The sequence below is a fragment of the Thamnophis sirtalis genome, unplaced genomic scaffold (genome assembly GCF_051295495.1).
Source record: "Thamnophis sirtalis isolate CommonGarterSnake01/CBP01778 unplaced genomic scaffold, rThaSir2_p1.2 scaffold_4, whole genome shotgun sequence".
In the NCBI taxonomy this organism is placed as follows: domain Eukaryota; kingdom Metazoa; phylum Chordata; class Lepidosauria; order Squamata; family Natricidae; genus Thamnophis; species Thamnophis sirtalis.
Genome location: NW_028261384.1, coordinates 135,359,499 through 135,372,282, shown reverse-complemented (window position 1 = coordinate 135,372,282; position 12,784 = coordinate 135,359,499). Strand labels below are relative to the sequence as shown.

Genomic DNA, 12,784 nt, shown 5'->3' with positions numbered 1-12,784 from the left:
CCAATCGAGCTTTTGAGCGCATGTGCTAAAATATGCCCTTCCCCAAAAATAAGCCCTCTCCAAAAATATTGCAACATAGCAGAAGTCATGAGGTGACCACACTCACGGCCTCCTGCACCTCAAAAATAATAAGACTCCCTGAAAATAAGGCCAAGCGCTTATTTTGGGGGTCAAAAGAAAATAAGACCCTGTTTTATTTTGGAGAAAACATGGTATCTAATGAACACTTGCTGGAATGTATAACCTACCCTTTTCATTTGAAATCTTCCCCTCTGGACAAGGAACACAGTCGTAGCAACAGAATTGTTTTCCTTCCAACATTTTCTTCCAGTATCCAGGGTAGCAATGGTCACTACACTGAGAAAATGGAACAACCTGGTAATAAACAGAAAAGATTTTGCAAAGGGGAATTTATAATCAATTTGTATTGTTCTCCTTTATGGTGGGAGGAAGGATAGTTGAATTCATAAATGGTTACTCCAGGTGTATTTATAAGGTAAAGGTGTCCATGTCCAGTTGTGTTTGACTCAAGGGGAGAGGTGGTATTCTGCTGGTTCGCACTGGTACAGGTGAATCAGTAGTGGCCGTTGTGCAAAGCTCCACCCACCCACAAAGATCACAGCCCTTCTGCACATGTGCAAAATGTCCTGCACATGCCCAGATGTGCGCTCCTGCTACTGAACTGATAGTGAAGAAAAGAAGATACCATTACTGCTCTAGGGCCCATGCTCAACTCCATTTCTTGGCTGAAGAAGCCAGCATTATCCAGAGACATTTTCCATCAATACATGACCAGCAGGGCTGCTCGCCAAAGGTACCAGGAACACTGTTACTTTCCCACCAAAGTGGTACCTATACATCTACTCACATTGACATGCTTTTGAATTCCAAGGTGGGAAGGAGCTGAGGCAGGACAGGGAACTCACCCTATTGCATGGTGCTCAGGTCTCAAAGTGGGCTATCTGGCTGACAAGCTCAGTGTCTTTAACCACTGAGCCATCACGTATTTATACTATCGATTAAAATGTTGACATTATAAGAATGTGCAAAGGGCGCGTTTGGAGAATGGCAGGGTGAATAGAGAAATATCTGTGACTACAATATTATGGGAATAGTATCTTATGATTTGAAATGGAAATGCAAATCCGAATATTAATAACTGTCTTTTAAATCGTAATGTCATTTTGTCAATTTGATGATATTTGTACAGAATATGCCATTTCAAAAATCACAAACTAGATTTCTAAAGAAACTATGCTCAATATTGCATCACAACGCATCAAGGAATAGTTGATTCAATGAATCCACACCTGGTTAAAAGCTGGGTGCCAGACAATCACCTCTTCATCAATGAATAATTCCTTCCCTTTGGGAACATGAGGATCCATTTTTCCAACTCTTACTCTCTGAAAGGATCTATTTGGAAAAGTGATCAAGTTGGTGATGTCAAATCCACCTGTTGCTTCCCCTTTCTCATTCAGGAATATTTTCTCCCCGGCTGAATTGTTAAAAGAAATGCCTTGAAGAAATGAATGGAGCTATTTGAAAGGGAATGAAAGAGAGTTGGAAGAATAATAATGAAGAAGTGGCCAATATATTTAATTTTCACTTTGACATTCTTCCTGTTGCTCTAACAAATATCAAAGACACAGGTCTTATCTAGTATTAATTTAACGTTATTTCTGAGGGGGGGGGGATGAAACAACAGCAGCTAAAAAATCAAAATCAAACCATGGTATTGATATGATACAACTTGATTCAGATATGATTTATATTCACTTTTTAAACAACTAGACAATCAAACTTGGACCAGATCTAAACTCATCCTACATTGTTCTTTGTTAGTACAAAGATTTTTGACATCCTGAGAATGAGAGAATGAGAGAGACAAATAGAGACAAAGAGATTCTCTCAAACATACAGTAGTTACAAAGGGTGGAGGACACAGCTGACATTTGGGTCATTCCTTTGAACATTGATAGAGAGTGAGTGCTTTGCATCCCAACTCTGAAATGTTCATGAGCCAAGGAGAAGTAGATTAGAGAACTGGCTGAGGATACATTTGGATAACAATAGCACTTAGACTTATATACTGCTTTACAGTGCTTTGCAACCCCCTATAAATGGTCTACAGAGTCAGTATATTGCCCCCAATGATCTGGCTCCTCATTTTACTGAACTCAGAAGGATGGAAGGATGATCTTCCTTGAGTTGGTGGTCATCATACTGCCAAACTGCTGGCAACCGGCAGCCAGTACAAGTAGCCAGCAGTACTGCTTTCTAATCACTGCACTCTGGTGAGAATAATTATTCACAAACTAATCAGAAAAGTGAAAGGTCTACATTTCAGAAATGTTTTTTGGGCACAAAAAGTAGAAAGAGTGCCTTCAGGCACAATGCAATTGAATTCTTCTTGGAACCAGGTTGGATAAATTCACAAGACATGCCAATTTTATGTGGAGGTTAAAAGGTATTTATACAATGAAAATTGATGCATACAGTAAATCCCCTTGACTATACAGATATTAGGAAAGACTTGGTTTAAGTTCATCCTCTTATTTTTTTTAAAAAAACAACTAATAGCTTTGTTGCCTCGGTCTCTCTATTGAGTTGTAGCCATAGACAAAGGTAAAGAAGCTATATTAGATTGTGAATGATTGAGGTTACCTGCCAAGGCAGCAGATTTGCCAATTCAACCCTTTGAATATCTCTCCTTTGGGATTTTGATCTCACTGCCTGATGCAAAGAATGTGCCACTGCATAAACAGCATTGTAGATACTGTAGCTTTGGCCAGTCATCTGCAACTCAAACAGAGGACCAGGTAGAGTCTCCAACTTCCCTTCTCCAGTACAGGTTTCACTAATCGTAGATAAAACTAATTCTGCCTTTGAAAATGAACAATCAAACAATTGCTCCCAAACCTCTTGGAGAAATCCATCTTTGTGGGTTGAAGGTTTGATGACTTGAAGAAATTCTTTGAACCCACAAACTTCTCTGGAATGCACGGTAAAGGAAAGAGCCCTGTGGAACAACTGGAAATCCCAACTCCTTTGAATTCCCATCAGAATGAAATCAATTGAATTCATCAGGATCCAAACCTTTCTAAATAATGTACTCTCTTTATTTTCAGGATCCCATAGAAACATGACAGTTCTCAGCCACACGATTATGATGGATTCTCCATGGAGAAGAAAAACATTCACTTTTCGATCTATCAATTTATTAAAAAGAAATTGAGACTGAGTCTGACAATTCTGACAAATCTTCCAAGTGGAGGTATTGTGGAATGTTTTGCATAAAAGCTAAACAGACCCCATTCTGTGAAAGCAAACAAGCCAGCATACATAGACACTGCAGTTTAAAATAGGCTTTTACTAAGTGGAAATATAGGTATCAGAGTCCATCAAACAATCCAAGTCATACATGGTTAAGACAGTCAGTCATCAACGTCTTTCAGTTAAGGGATAATCCAAATAACATAGTCCATAATCATACAAACAGTCCAGTACACAAAGTTTGCTAGCAGTTGCAAAACATAGAATAGCTCACGTTGATCACTATATGGCACTTCTAACAGCCAGCTTCCAAACACTCAGATCAGATCAGCATCTAACAGTGATTCTGGCTCCATCCTATGGCCGATTGAGGAAACAGCAACCAATCACATTTACAGCAAGATTTAAAGAAACAGGTACTGCATTGTTACATAATTTATATGTTGCCAACCAAACAGTTAGATTATATTCCTAACAAAAGGGAAGGGAAAAATGAATTGAAGCAGAATGAAAATACATTTTTGAAATTATGTAAGGTTCTTAAAAGGACAAGGTGGCTCAGTAACTAAGAGGCTGAGCTTGTTGATCAGAAAGGTCAGCAGTTCGGTGGTTTGAATTCCTAGCATCGCGTAATGACGTGTGCTTCCGTTACTTGTTCGAGGTTCTGCCAACCTAGCAGTTCAAAAGCATGTAAAAATACAAGTAAAAAAATAGGAACCACCTTTGGTGGGAAGGTAACAGCATTCGGTGCACCTTAAGCATTTTGGCATGCCAGCCACATGACCATGAAGATGTCTACAGTCACATTGTCCAATTAAATGATTTCGCGGGTTACTTAGGTACTCCCTTTCTTCTTATTCTGACATCTATGGAGATTACCTTGGTTCCAAAGAGAAAGATTGGGGCTTTGTCTGGCAATGCATTCCAACTTCTCCCCCCTCCCCACACAAACCCACATCTCCACAGTATGTGGCAACTGAGAAATGAGAAATAGCTCCTTACGGGTTCGGTTTGAAATTGACAGATATTGGATGCACCAAATTCTGCATCTTTTGTATTATTTGGAACATTGTCAAAGGGAATAGATTGCATAAATTGTGGAGCATAACGTCCACTGTTGCATGGTCAGGGCTGTTTCTGCTTCTGCTTTTACATCATATGGCATTCTGATGTTTCCCATTGTTCCCCAGAAAACAATTGAAGGAGTGGAGATTAATATCAGGCAGGAGAAAAAAAACAGCTGCACATACCAAGGTTCAAATAATCTAATTTATTGCTTAAAGCCTTTGTAGAGGAATATACTCAAATAATGGTCATGCTTTTTCTAAAATACAGTTAAGCTTACAAGAATTACAAACTCAATAAATTTTACATTTGAAAGAACACTGACAAATACAAAGTAAATTATACTGTGATAAATTTATGATTTTAAAATGGAAATATACTTCTTAATGTATTTATGTAATGCTTTAGGAATTCATGTAATGCCCTGCAAATATCGGACATTATTTGATGTTCATCAATATCTGAAAAATCTTAACAGGGAATAACAATCTTAGATGACCAAAATCAAGTTCAATGCACATGTTGAAAAGGAGAAAGCATTATGTTAAAGAATCTTGTGAAATGGGGAAAATGAAGAAACAAGAGCAGAGATTTTGAAATAGGCAAAATTAATAAATCTAAATAATCATAAACATCCTACACAAATTTTTCTTTGACAGAAATGCCCCTCTGCCCCTATCACTTATATGTTTCGGATAGATATAGTCATTCTAGTAATTTTTAAAGCAATTTTTCTGAGCCAGAAATTAACGTCTCTTTGTGAGTAGCTCCCTGTGGTTGAGGTTGGGGCGGAAAACAATGATGTAGCATTTTGGGAGGAATATGCATCCCAGTAATGCAGCACTGGAGGCCAAAATGGAGAAGACCTCCACAGCTACCATGGCTTTTCCCTTTGTGCTCAGATAGGCTGGAAAGAAGGAGATCCACACACTGCAAAAGGCCAACATGCTGAAGGTGATGAACCTGGCTTCGTTAAAGCTGTCAGGTAATTTACGGGCAAGGAAAGCCACAATAAAGCTGGCGATGGCCAAGATACCCATGTAGCCCAAGACACAGTAGAAGAAGAAAGCTGACCCCTCATTGCATTGTAAAATCATTTCTTGGGGCTGTGAATGCATGTCCAACTCCGGGAATGGGGGAGATGTCGACAACCAAACAATACAAATAAATACTTGGAAGAGAGAGCAGGAAATGACAATAGAAAAGGCCAATCTTTTCCCCACCCATTTCCTCATCTGAGATCCAGGTTTAGTGGCCATGAAAGCAACAACTACAGTGGTGGTTTTGGCCAGTACACTAGAAACGGCCACTGAGAAAGTGATCCCAAACATTGATTGTCGGAGAAGGCAGGTCAATTTTCCAGGCTGGCTGAGGAAGAGCAAAGAGGAGAGAAAACAGAGCAGAAGAGAGACAAGGAGGGTGTAGGTGAGGGACCTGTTGTTGGCTTTGACAATGGGAGTATCTTTGTTCTTAATAAAAATTCCAAGAATCCAAGAGGTCCAGAAGAAGAAACCAAGAGCTGCTGAGGCTGAACCAATTCCTAAGGATTCTTCAAAAATTAGGAAAACCAGCTGTTTCAGTTTACATCCATTCTTTTCTTTATTTGGATAATGATCTTCAGAACATTCAAAGCAATCTTCCATATCTGAAAGGAAAATCAACATATTTCTTTTCATCTAGGCATTCCATACTATTGAGGGGTGCTTGGTGCTCTCTGAGTTTGCTTGTTTCCTTGTAAATGTTTCATCGACCCAAACTAAATACCATCAAAATGTCTTGCCAGTCTATGTGGATGGGGACCTACTTAGAAAGTCTTTGGTTGAACTGTTTACTGATGGCTTTGTTGCAACTTCTTCTTTTTTAAATAATCTTTATTAGTTATACATTTTTTTAAGAATAAAACATACAAATACAAATACAACTTTAAACATACACCCCTCCCCCCCACGGTGACAGTCATTCACAGCCCAACTTTTTTTCCCCTTCCTCATTGTTGAGTCTCTAAGCAGCATCTTCTCGTAACAAACTTCAGGGTATATTACAATACCCATGTTCACTTTTAGTTCCCATTGTTAACAACTGCTATTTAACTTTCCCTGTTTTAAGTCCCTGCTGTTCTCCTTGTAGCCCACATATACCATAGGTTCCAGCTATGATAATGTTCTGTTTCTCCTTTGTTCCTCAGCCAACCCATCATTCTATCCATTTCTGCACATTCATAGATCTTTTTTAATAATGGCGTCCTCCGATGGTATAGATTTACTCATGTTTTCTGGTTTCATGCTTAGTAGAAAATTCTCGGTTTTGCATTCCATACTTGCCCCGGTAACCTCTTTTAGCCAGTTTTGAATCCTACTCCAGTATTTCGTGGCCTCAGTACAAGACCACCAAATATGGTAGAATGTGCCATCCCTACTTCCACATTTCCAACACAGTGGAGATAACCCAGGAAACATTTTGGCTAACCTCGTTGGGGGGAAGTGCCATCTATAAACCATCTTGTATACGTTTTCTTTAAACGCTGTAGATATTGTAAGTTTAATAGTCTTACTCCATAGATCCCACCATTTGCCCATTTCAATCTCATAGCCAAAGTTTCTCTCCCATGTTATTAGAAGGCTTTTATCCATCTCTTCTTTAGCATCTTGACAGGTCAAAAATTGATAAATCTTCGATAACATTTTTTTATCTCCACCAAACAAAATCTTATCTAGCCCCTGAGGGTTTGGGTAGATCCCATACCGTACCTTATCACTTTTAAACCTATTTCTAATCTGTAAATATTCCCACCATTCCAGATTCCTGCCCTGCTGCTCTATTTCCATCTTTGTTTTCATCTTGCCATCTTCTTTTATAATGTCTTTATATGTTATGTTTCTTGTCCAGTTAAATACACTGGGATGCGTTAACGCCTCCAACGGTGCCAACCAACATGGAACCCTAAGATAGTACATTTTCCTCATCTTTTCCCACACCCCCATCAAAATCTTCCGAATATAATGTCCCATGAAGTACCTATGGGGAGTATCTCTTTCTTGCCTGGGGGAGGCATGCCATCCCTGGGGGAGGTCATGTCCCTCTATAGCCAATAGGCACCTTCTACTCAACGTCACCCAATCCTTCACCCATGTCATAATTGCTACATTATAATATGCTTCCCAGTTGGGTACTCCGAAGCCTCCCAGTTCTTTACGTTTCTGCAACATTTGGGCTTTAATTCATGCTTTCTTGCCTTGCCATATAAATCGAGCCAATATTGTTTCCAAGGATTTAAAAAAATATTTGTCCAATTTAGTCGGTGCCGTTTGAAACAAAAACAAAAATTTCGATAGTACATGTGTCTTAACTGTCCCAATCCTGCCCATCAAAGACAGTTGTTTACCACTCCAATTAGTCATAACCTTAGATGCCTGTTGTAGTAATTTCATATAATTAACTACCTTGATAGAGGAACATCTCTCCTTAAACCAAATTCCCAAGTATTGTATTTTATGGGCCATGTTAATCCCTAACAGGCTTTCTACTTCCCTTTTGTGGTTCAAAGTCATATAATTAATTAACAGTTTTGTCTTCTCTTTATTTATACATAACCCCGCTATCATACTGTACTCCTCTATTTTATGTAAAAGTTGTATCCCAGAAGCCATAGGATTCTCGAGAATAAAAACAAGGTCGTCGGCAAAAGCCTGGACCTTAAATTCCCGAGCTTTAACTCGTAACCCTTTAATTTGTATATCACTCCTCACGATTCTAAGAAGGGGTTCTAATGTAAGGATAAACAGTAAGGGGGATAACTGGCATCCTTGTCTTGTGCCTTTACCAATCTCAATATCACCCGCCTCTTCTCCATTTACCAATAATGTCGCAGTTTGTTATACATAAATTGCCCGAACTGCATTTAAGAAGTTTTCTCCAAACTTCATATTTTCTAATTGTGACAACATAAACTTCCAATTTACCCGATCAAAAGCCTTTTGTGCGTCGAGAAACATAAAGGTCACTTGTTTGTCCAGCCGGGCTTCATAATATTCTAAGCTATCCAAAACAATTCTAACATTATCTTTCAAATGCCTTTGCGGCAGGAAGCCCTTCTGATCAGGGTGTATAAATTTGCTAAGGAAGAATTTAAGTCTATCTGCCAGTATAGCTGCAAAGATTTTATAATCCACATTCAAAAGTGAAATGGGCCTATAGTTTTTAATTTGGGTATGGTCAGTTCCAGCTTTAGGCAAAAGCGATATATAGGCCTCAACCCACAATTTCGGTGCAATAGAATCCATCAAGATAGCATTAAATATTACAATCATCTCTTGTCCTAAGATTTCCAAAAAAGTTTTATAGACTTCAACTGGCAAAGCATCAATGCCAGGAGTTTTGTTGTTTTCCATTTTTTTGAGTGCCTTTTCTAATTCATCTATTGTTATCTTTTGGTTTAGTACCCCTTTCGCTTCATTTGAGATCTTAGGTAGATTTGCATTATCTAAAAATTCCTTAATTTGGTCCTCAGAAATTTCCCCTCTACTATATAGTTGCTGAAAAAAACCTTGAATAATTTCCCTTGATTTCTACTAATTCCCCTTTATTATTCTGCTGTTGAGCTATACGTCTGCTCTCTCTTTCTTTCCGTAGTCTATAAGAGAGCCAACGACCCAGTTTGTTAGCATCCTCAAAAAAGTGTTGCTTAATCCCACTAAGTTTCCAAGCAACATCCTCATGATCTAGAAGAGATATCCCGTGCTTAATTCTAGCCATTTCTTCTTTTTTTTATCTTCTAGTGGGTCCTGTTGCAAGGCTGTTTCCACCACCTTAGTTTGGCTACCCATTTTGCCCTCTCTTCTAATTTTTTCCTCTGTGTGCCTATCATATAAGCCTTGGCTGTATACCAAAGTATTTGTGGGGTTACTCCCTTCCTATTTTCTTCAAAAAAAAAACCTCATTTCCCTTTTAAACATTAGTTTAAATTCTTGTTCTTTCACTGTCTCTGTATTCATCATTCACCTTCTCTTCCTCCCCTGCCTTACTCGTTTCCACACCAATAAGAGTGGACTATGATCGGCTCAGGTATTAACCTTGATTGCTGCTTCCTTAATCAGATCCCCTATTTCTGGTGTCAAACAAGCCATGTCGATCCTAGAACAGGATTGATGTCTATCTGAAAAGAAAGTAAATTATTGTTTCTGTGGGTGGAGTTCATGCCATACATCCTTTAATTCATATTCCTCCCTCATGTCTTCAAAGGTTTTGGGAGAGTTCTCCTCCTTTTGGATGTTTCCTGGGTTATAGTCCATTGTCCTATCTACCACAGCATTATAATCACCCACCACACATATGTAGTCATAGCCTAACTCTGCAATTTTTTGATGCAACTTTTTAAAAAAGGTACTTTGATTATTGTTTGGCGCTTATATGACCACCAGCAAAATTTTATATCGACCAAATTTCAATTCAACCATTAAAAGTCTCCCCTCCCCATCAGTATACACCAATTTAGAATCGATATGATCTTTAAGGGGCACAATGCCCCTTTTCTTTTCATCTGCTTCTTGATTGGTGTGTTGTTTACTTGATTGTTGGTTTGAGGTTAACTTTGGAGTTAATCTATGATGATATTTGTGCTGATTAGTGGTGGAGAGATGCTGGAGTCTATTTTGTTCTCTTTTGGTCTGATTGATTGCCTCTTTTGCATAATCATTAGATGCTGTTAATGTCTATGGTTGATTGATGGCTGATTTGTGAGAGTGCCAGGTATCTAGATATTCCCTGGCATTTTTGGACTTGGTGTGGTCTAGCATTGTCACATTTTCCCAATTGAAACTATCATTCAATCTGTCTATAGGTTGTGAAATTAAAGCATTTTGTTCATGTTTCTGACTCCCAGTTGGTATTCATGGATGCAATCTGACAGTCTTCCGCCTGTTTGTCTCACTTAGTGGTGGTTGCAGTCCTTACATTGCGTCTTTACATGACTCTTGTTTTTCTTCTGTGCTTGCTCCATCTTTTGGTTTGCTTAGGAAATTTTGATGGGCTTTAGTTGGCTCATGTGCTACACTGATTCTATATGATTGTCCAGTTTGTTTGGTGGCTTTTGAGATATTCTTGATGTATAACAGTGTAATTCTTTTTAGGGTTTGTGTTTGTGCTGTATTGGATTGAGTGGTTAGGAACATTTTGAGAAACATGGGAATGCATTTTGTTGGAATGTGTTGCATAGATGCTCCATTTCCTTTTTCTGTTTTTCTGGGTTGCAGAACTGTATTTGGGCTACTTTAAATAAAGTCCGTACTCTGGATACCCAGACAACAGAAAGCAAACAGCATTCCTTACTAGCAGTGATTATGTTACCTACGTAGGATAATGAAACATCTGCAAGAAAACAAGTAAGCTCAGAGAGTCCCAAGGACCCCTCATTTCAACCCTGAGCTACAAATATTCTTCTTTATTGGTATTCCATATTATCGAAAATCTCCTTATTAAAGTTATGCATAGAAGTATTTTATTAAACTTTTCCTTAAGTCAAATGAAAAATGGTAGAATTACTACCCTACCATTATGGTTTGAAATCTTCCCTTCTGGGCATGGAACACAGTCATAGCAGCAGAACTGATCCCCCTCAATTCCTTTCTTCCAGAATCCAGGTAAACAGGGGTCATTGCATCGAGAAAATGGAGGAACCTGGCGATAAGCACAAAAGGTTTTGAAATTGGACGTAATTAGAGTTAGATTCTGTAATTTTTCTCCTTTATGGAGGGGAATTATTTTTAACTTCCCAAAGGATTGATAAAAGATGCAGGTATTCAAAAAATTAGAAATTGTAATGATGTACAAAATTTCCTGCTTGAAGGACAGGGTGAAAAAATCATAACACTTTGTAACTATGTCATGGAAAGTAATACTGAACTTATTAATTTCCTCTGCAACTTAAAAAGATGTGGAAACCATAATGATGTAGAAAAGGTCCTATTTGAAGAGCAGGGGAAGTAAATAATTGCACAGGGGAGCAATTTCATGGAAAAATGGCTACTGTTGTGATTTCAAACGGATGTGCAAACCAAACATGCCAACATGTATTGTAATGTCATTTTGTCAATTTAATGAGTGTTTGATATCAACAACATTTGAAAATAGTATTCCATTCTTTCTTTAAAATCCAGGAATCATATTTTGACTGAGATTAGGTTCAATATGGCATCATAATAGATTATGACATGGTCAATTCACTAATTTGATACCTGATTAAAACCTGGACTCCAAACAATCATGTCTTCATCAACCCATAATTCCTTCCCTTTGGGAGCCTCTACATCCAGCTTTCCAACTCTAACTCTCTGAAAGGATCTATTTGGAAAAGTGATCAAGTTGGTGATGTCGAATCCACCAGTTGCTTCCCCTTTCTCATTCAGAAACACTCTCTCCCCAGCTGAATTGTTAAAAGAAATGCCTTGAAGAAATGAATGGAGCTAATTGAAAGGAAATAAAAGAGAGAGGGAATTAAAAGCAACGTAATAGAGAAGACAAAAAGATATCCAAGTTACATTCACCCATTCTGCCCTTTCCAATAACTCTTAATAATTACGTAAACTTAGAAATTTTATAATCAATATTGTATGGAAATATATATGTCAACTCTTTGATTTATTTGATATTATTTACGGAAGTATAACAATGCAGAGAATCGGAATGAAAATAGGCTTTTGGAATTATATCACTTTCTCCATTTACTAACAAAAACTAATTCAAGATAGATAATGTATAATATTTACTCATTGGTACAAAGCTATTTGAGAGTGAGGTCTGGTTAATTTTCAGATTTTAGAATTTGAGACAGAAGCTTTCTTTAATAGATAAATGAGAGTTAGAGACTGATAGAGACTCATTCTGCAAATATAAGGTTGTTTCATACTATGCATGCCACATTTAAAAAGGGCCTAAAATGCCTCTAAATATCCCAAAGAGACAGAAAAAGTAGTTAGTCAATTATTTGAGAATTGATTAGTTTTTGGAGAGATAACAAAAAGTAATATAAATTATCCTTTTCACTATTACTTTTCAAGCTATGCTGATTTATTAAATATTTTTTATCATTTTTTGTATGTATTTTATACATAACAACATAACACAGATTCAAGATACCTTGAATGATTTCTAGTAAAACAGCCAGCTCAATGAGAAGATGCTACAACATTTCAAACAAATGGCTGTCTAATAAACAACTTGTGATCAAAAAAAGCTTCAATATGTTCAAAACAAGAAAAATGACAAGGAAACAATTGGTCCATTTCTGGGAGAAAGTGTCAAGAAGGTACAATCAACAGGGAGAAAGCAAAACTGCTCAACTTGTTTTTTGCCACTCTCTTTCCACAAAGGGAAAAAACAATCCAACCTATCAAAAACAACACTACAAAAAACAGATTAGGAACACAAGTTAAAATTGGGAAGAAAATGT

The 12,784-nt window shown here is 37.7% G+C and overlaps 1 protein-coding gene across 1 annotated transcript; it reads right to left on the bottom strand.

Moving 5' to 3' along the window:
• Nucleotides 1-5,087: 5,087 nt before the first annotated feature.
• On the bottom strand, nt 5,088-12,056 carry LOC148046775 (vomeronasal type-2 receptor 26-like). The gene is made up of 4 exons (XM_087714946.1): nt 12,048-12,056; nt 11,571-11,798; nt 10,887-11,013; nt 5,088-5,986 (listed from the first exon to the last, which is right to left on the bottom strand). The coding sequence occupies exons 1-4, from the start codon at nt 12,054-12,056 to the stop codon at nt 5,088-5,090; spliced, it is 1,263 nt and encodes a 420-aa protein (XP_087571072.1).
• Nucleotides 12,057-12,784: the final 728 nt, after the last annotated feature.

Bases quoted from the DNA above. Each gene is read 5' to 3' on its own strand.
- LOC148046775 (XM_087714946.1), bottom strand. The intron at 11,014-11,570 runs GTATCAAATTAG...GCTTATCGCCAG, and splicing joins GGAGTCCAGGTTTTAATCAG to GTTCCTCCATTTTCTCGATG. The intron at 5,987-10,886 runs GTAGGGTAGTAA...TTTTCCTTTCAG, and splicing joins GAAGATTTCAAACCATAATG to ATATGGAAGATTGCTTTGAA.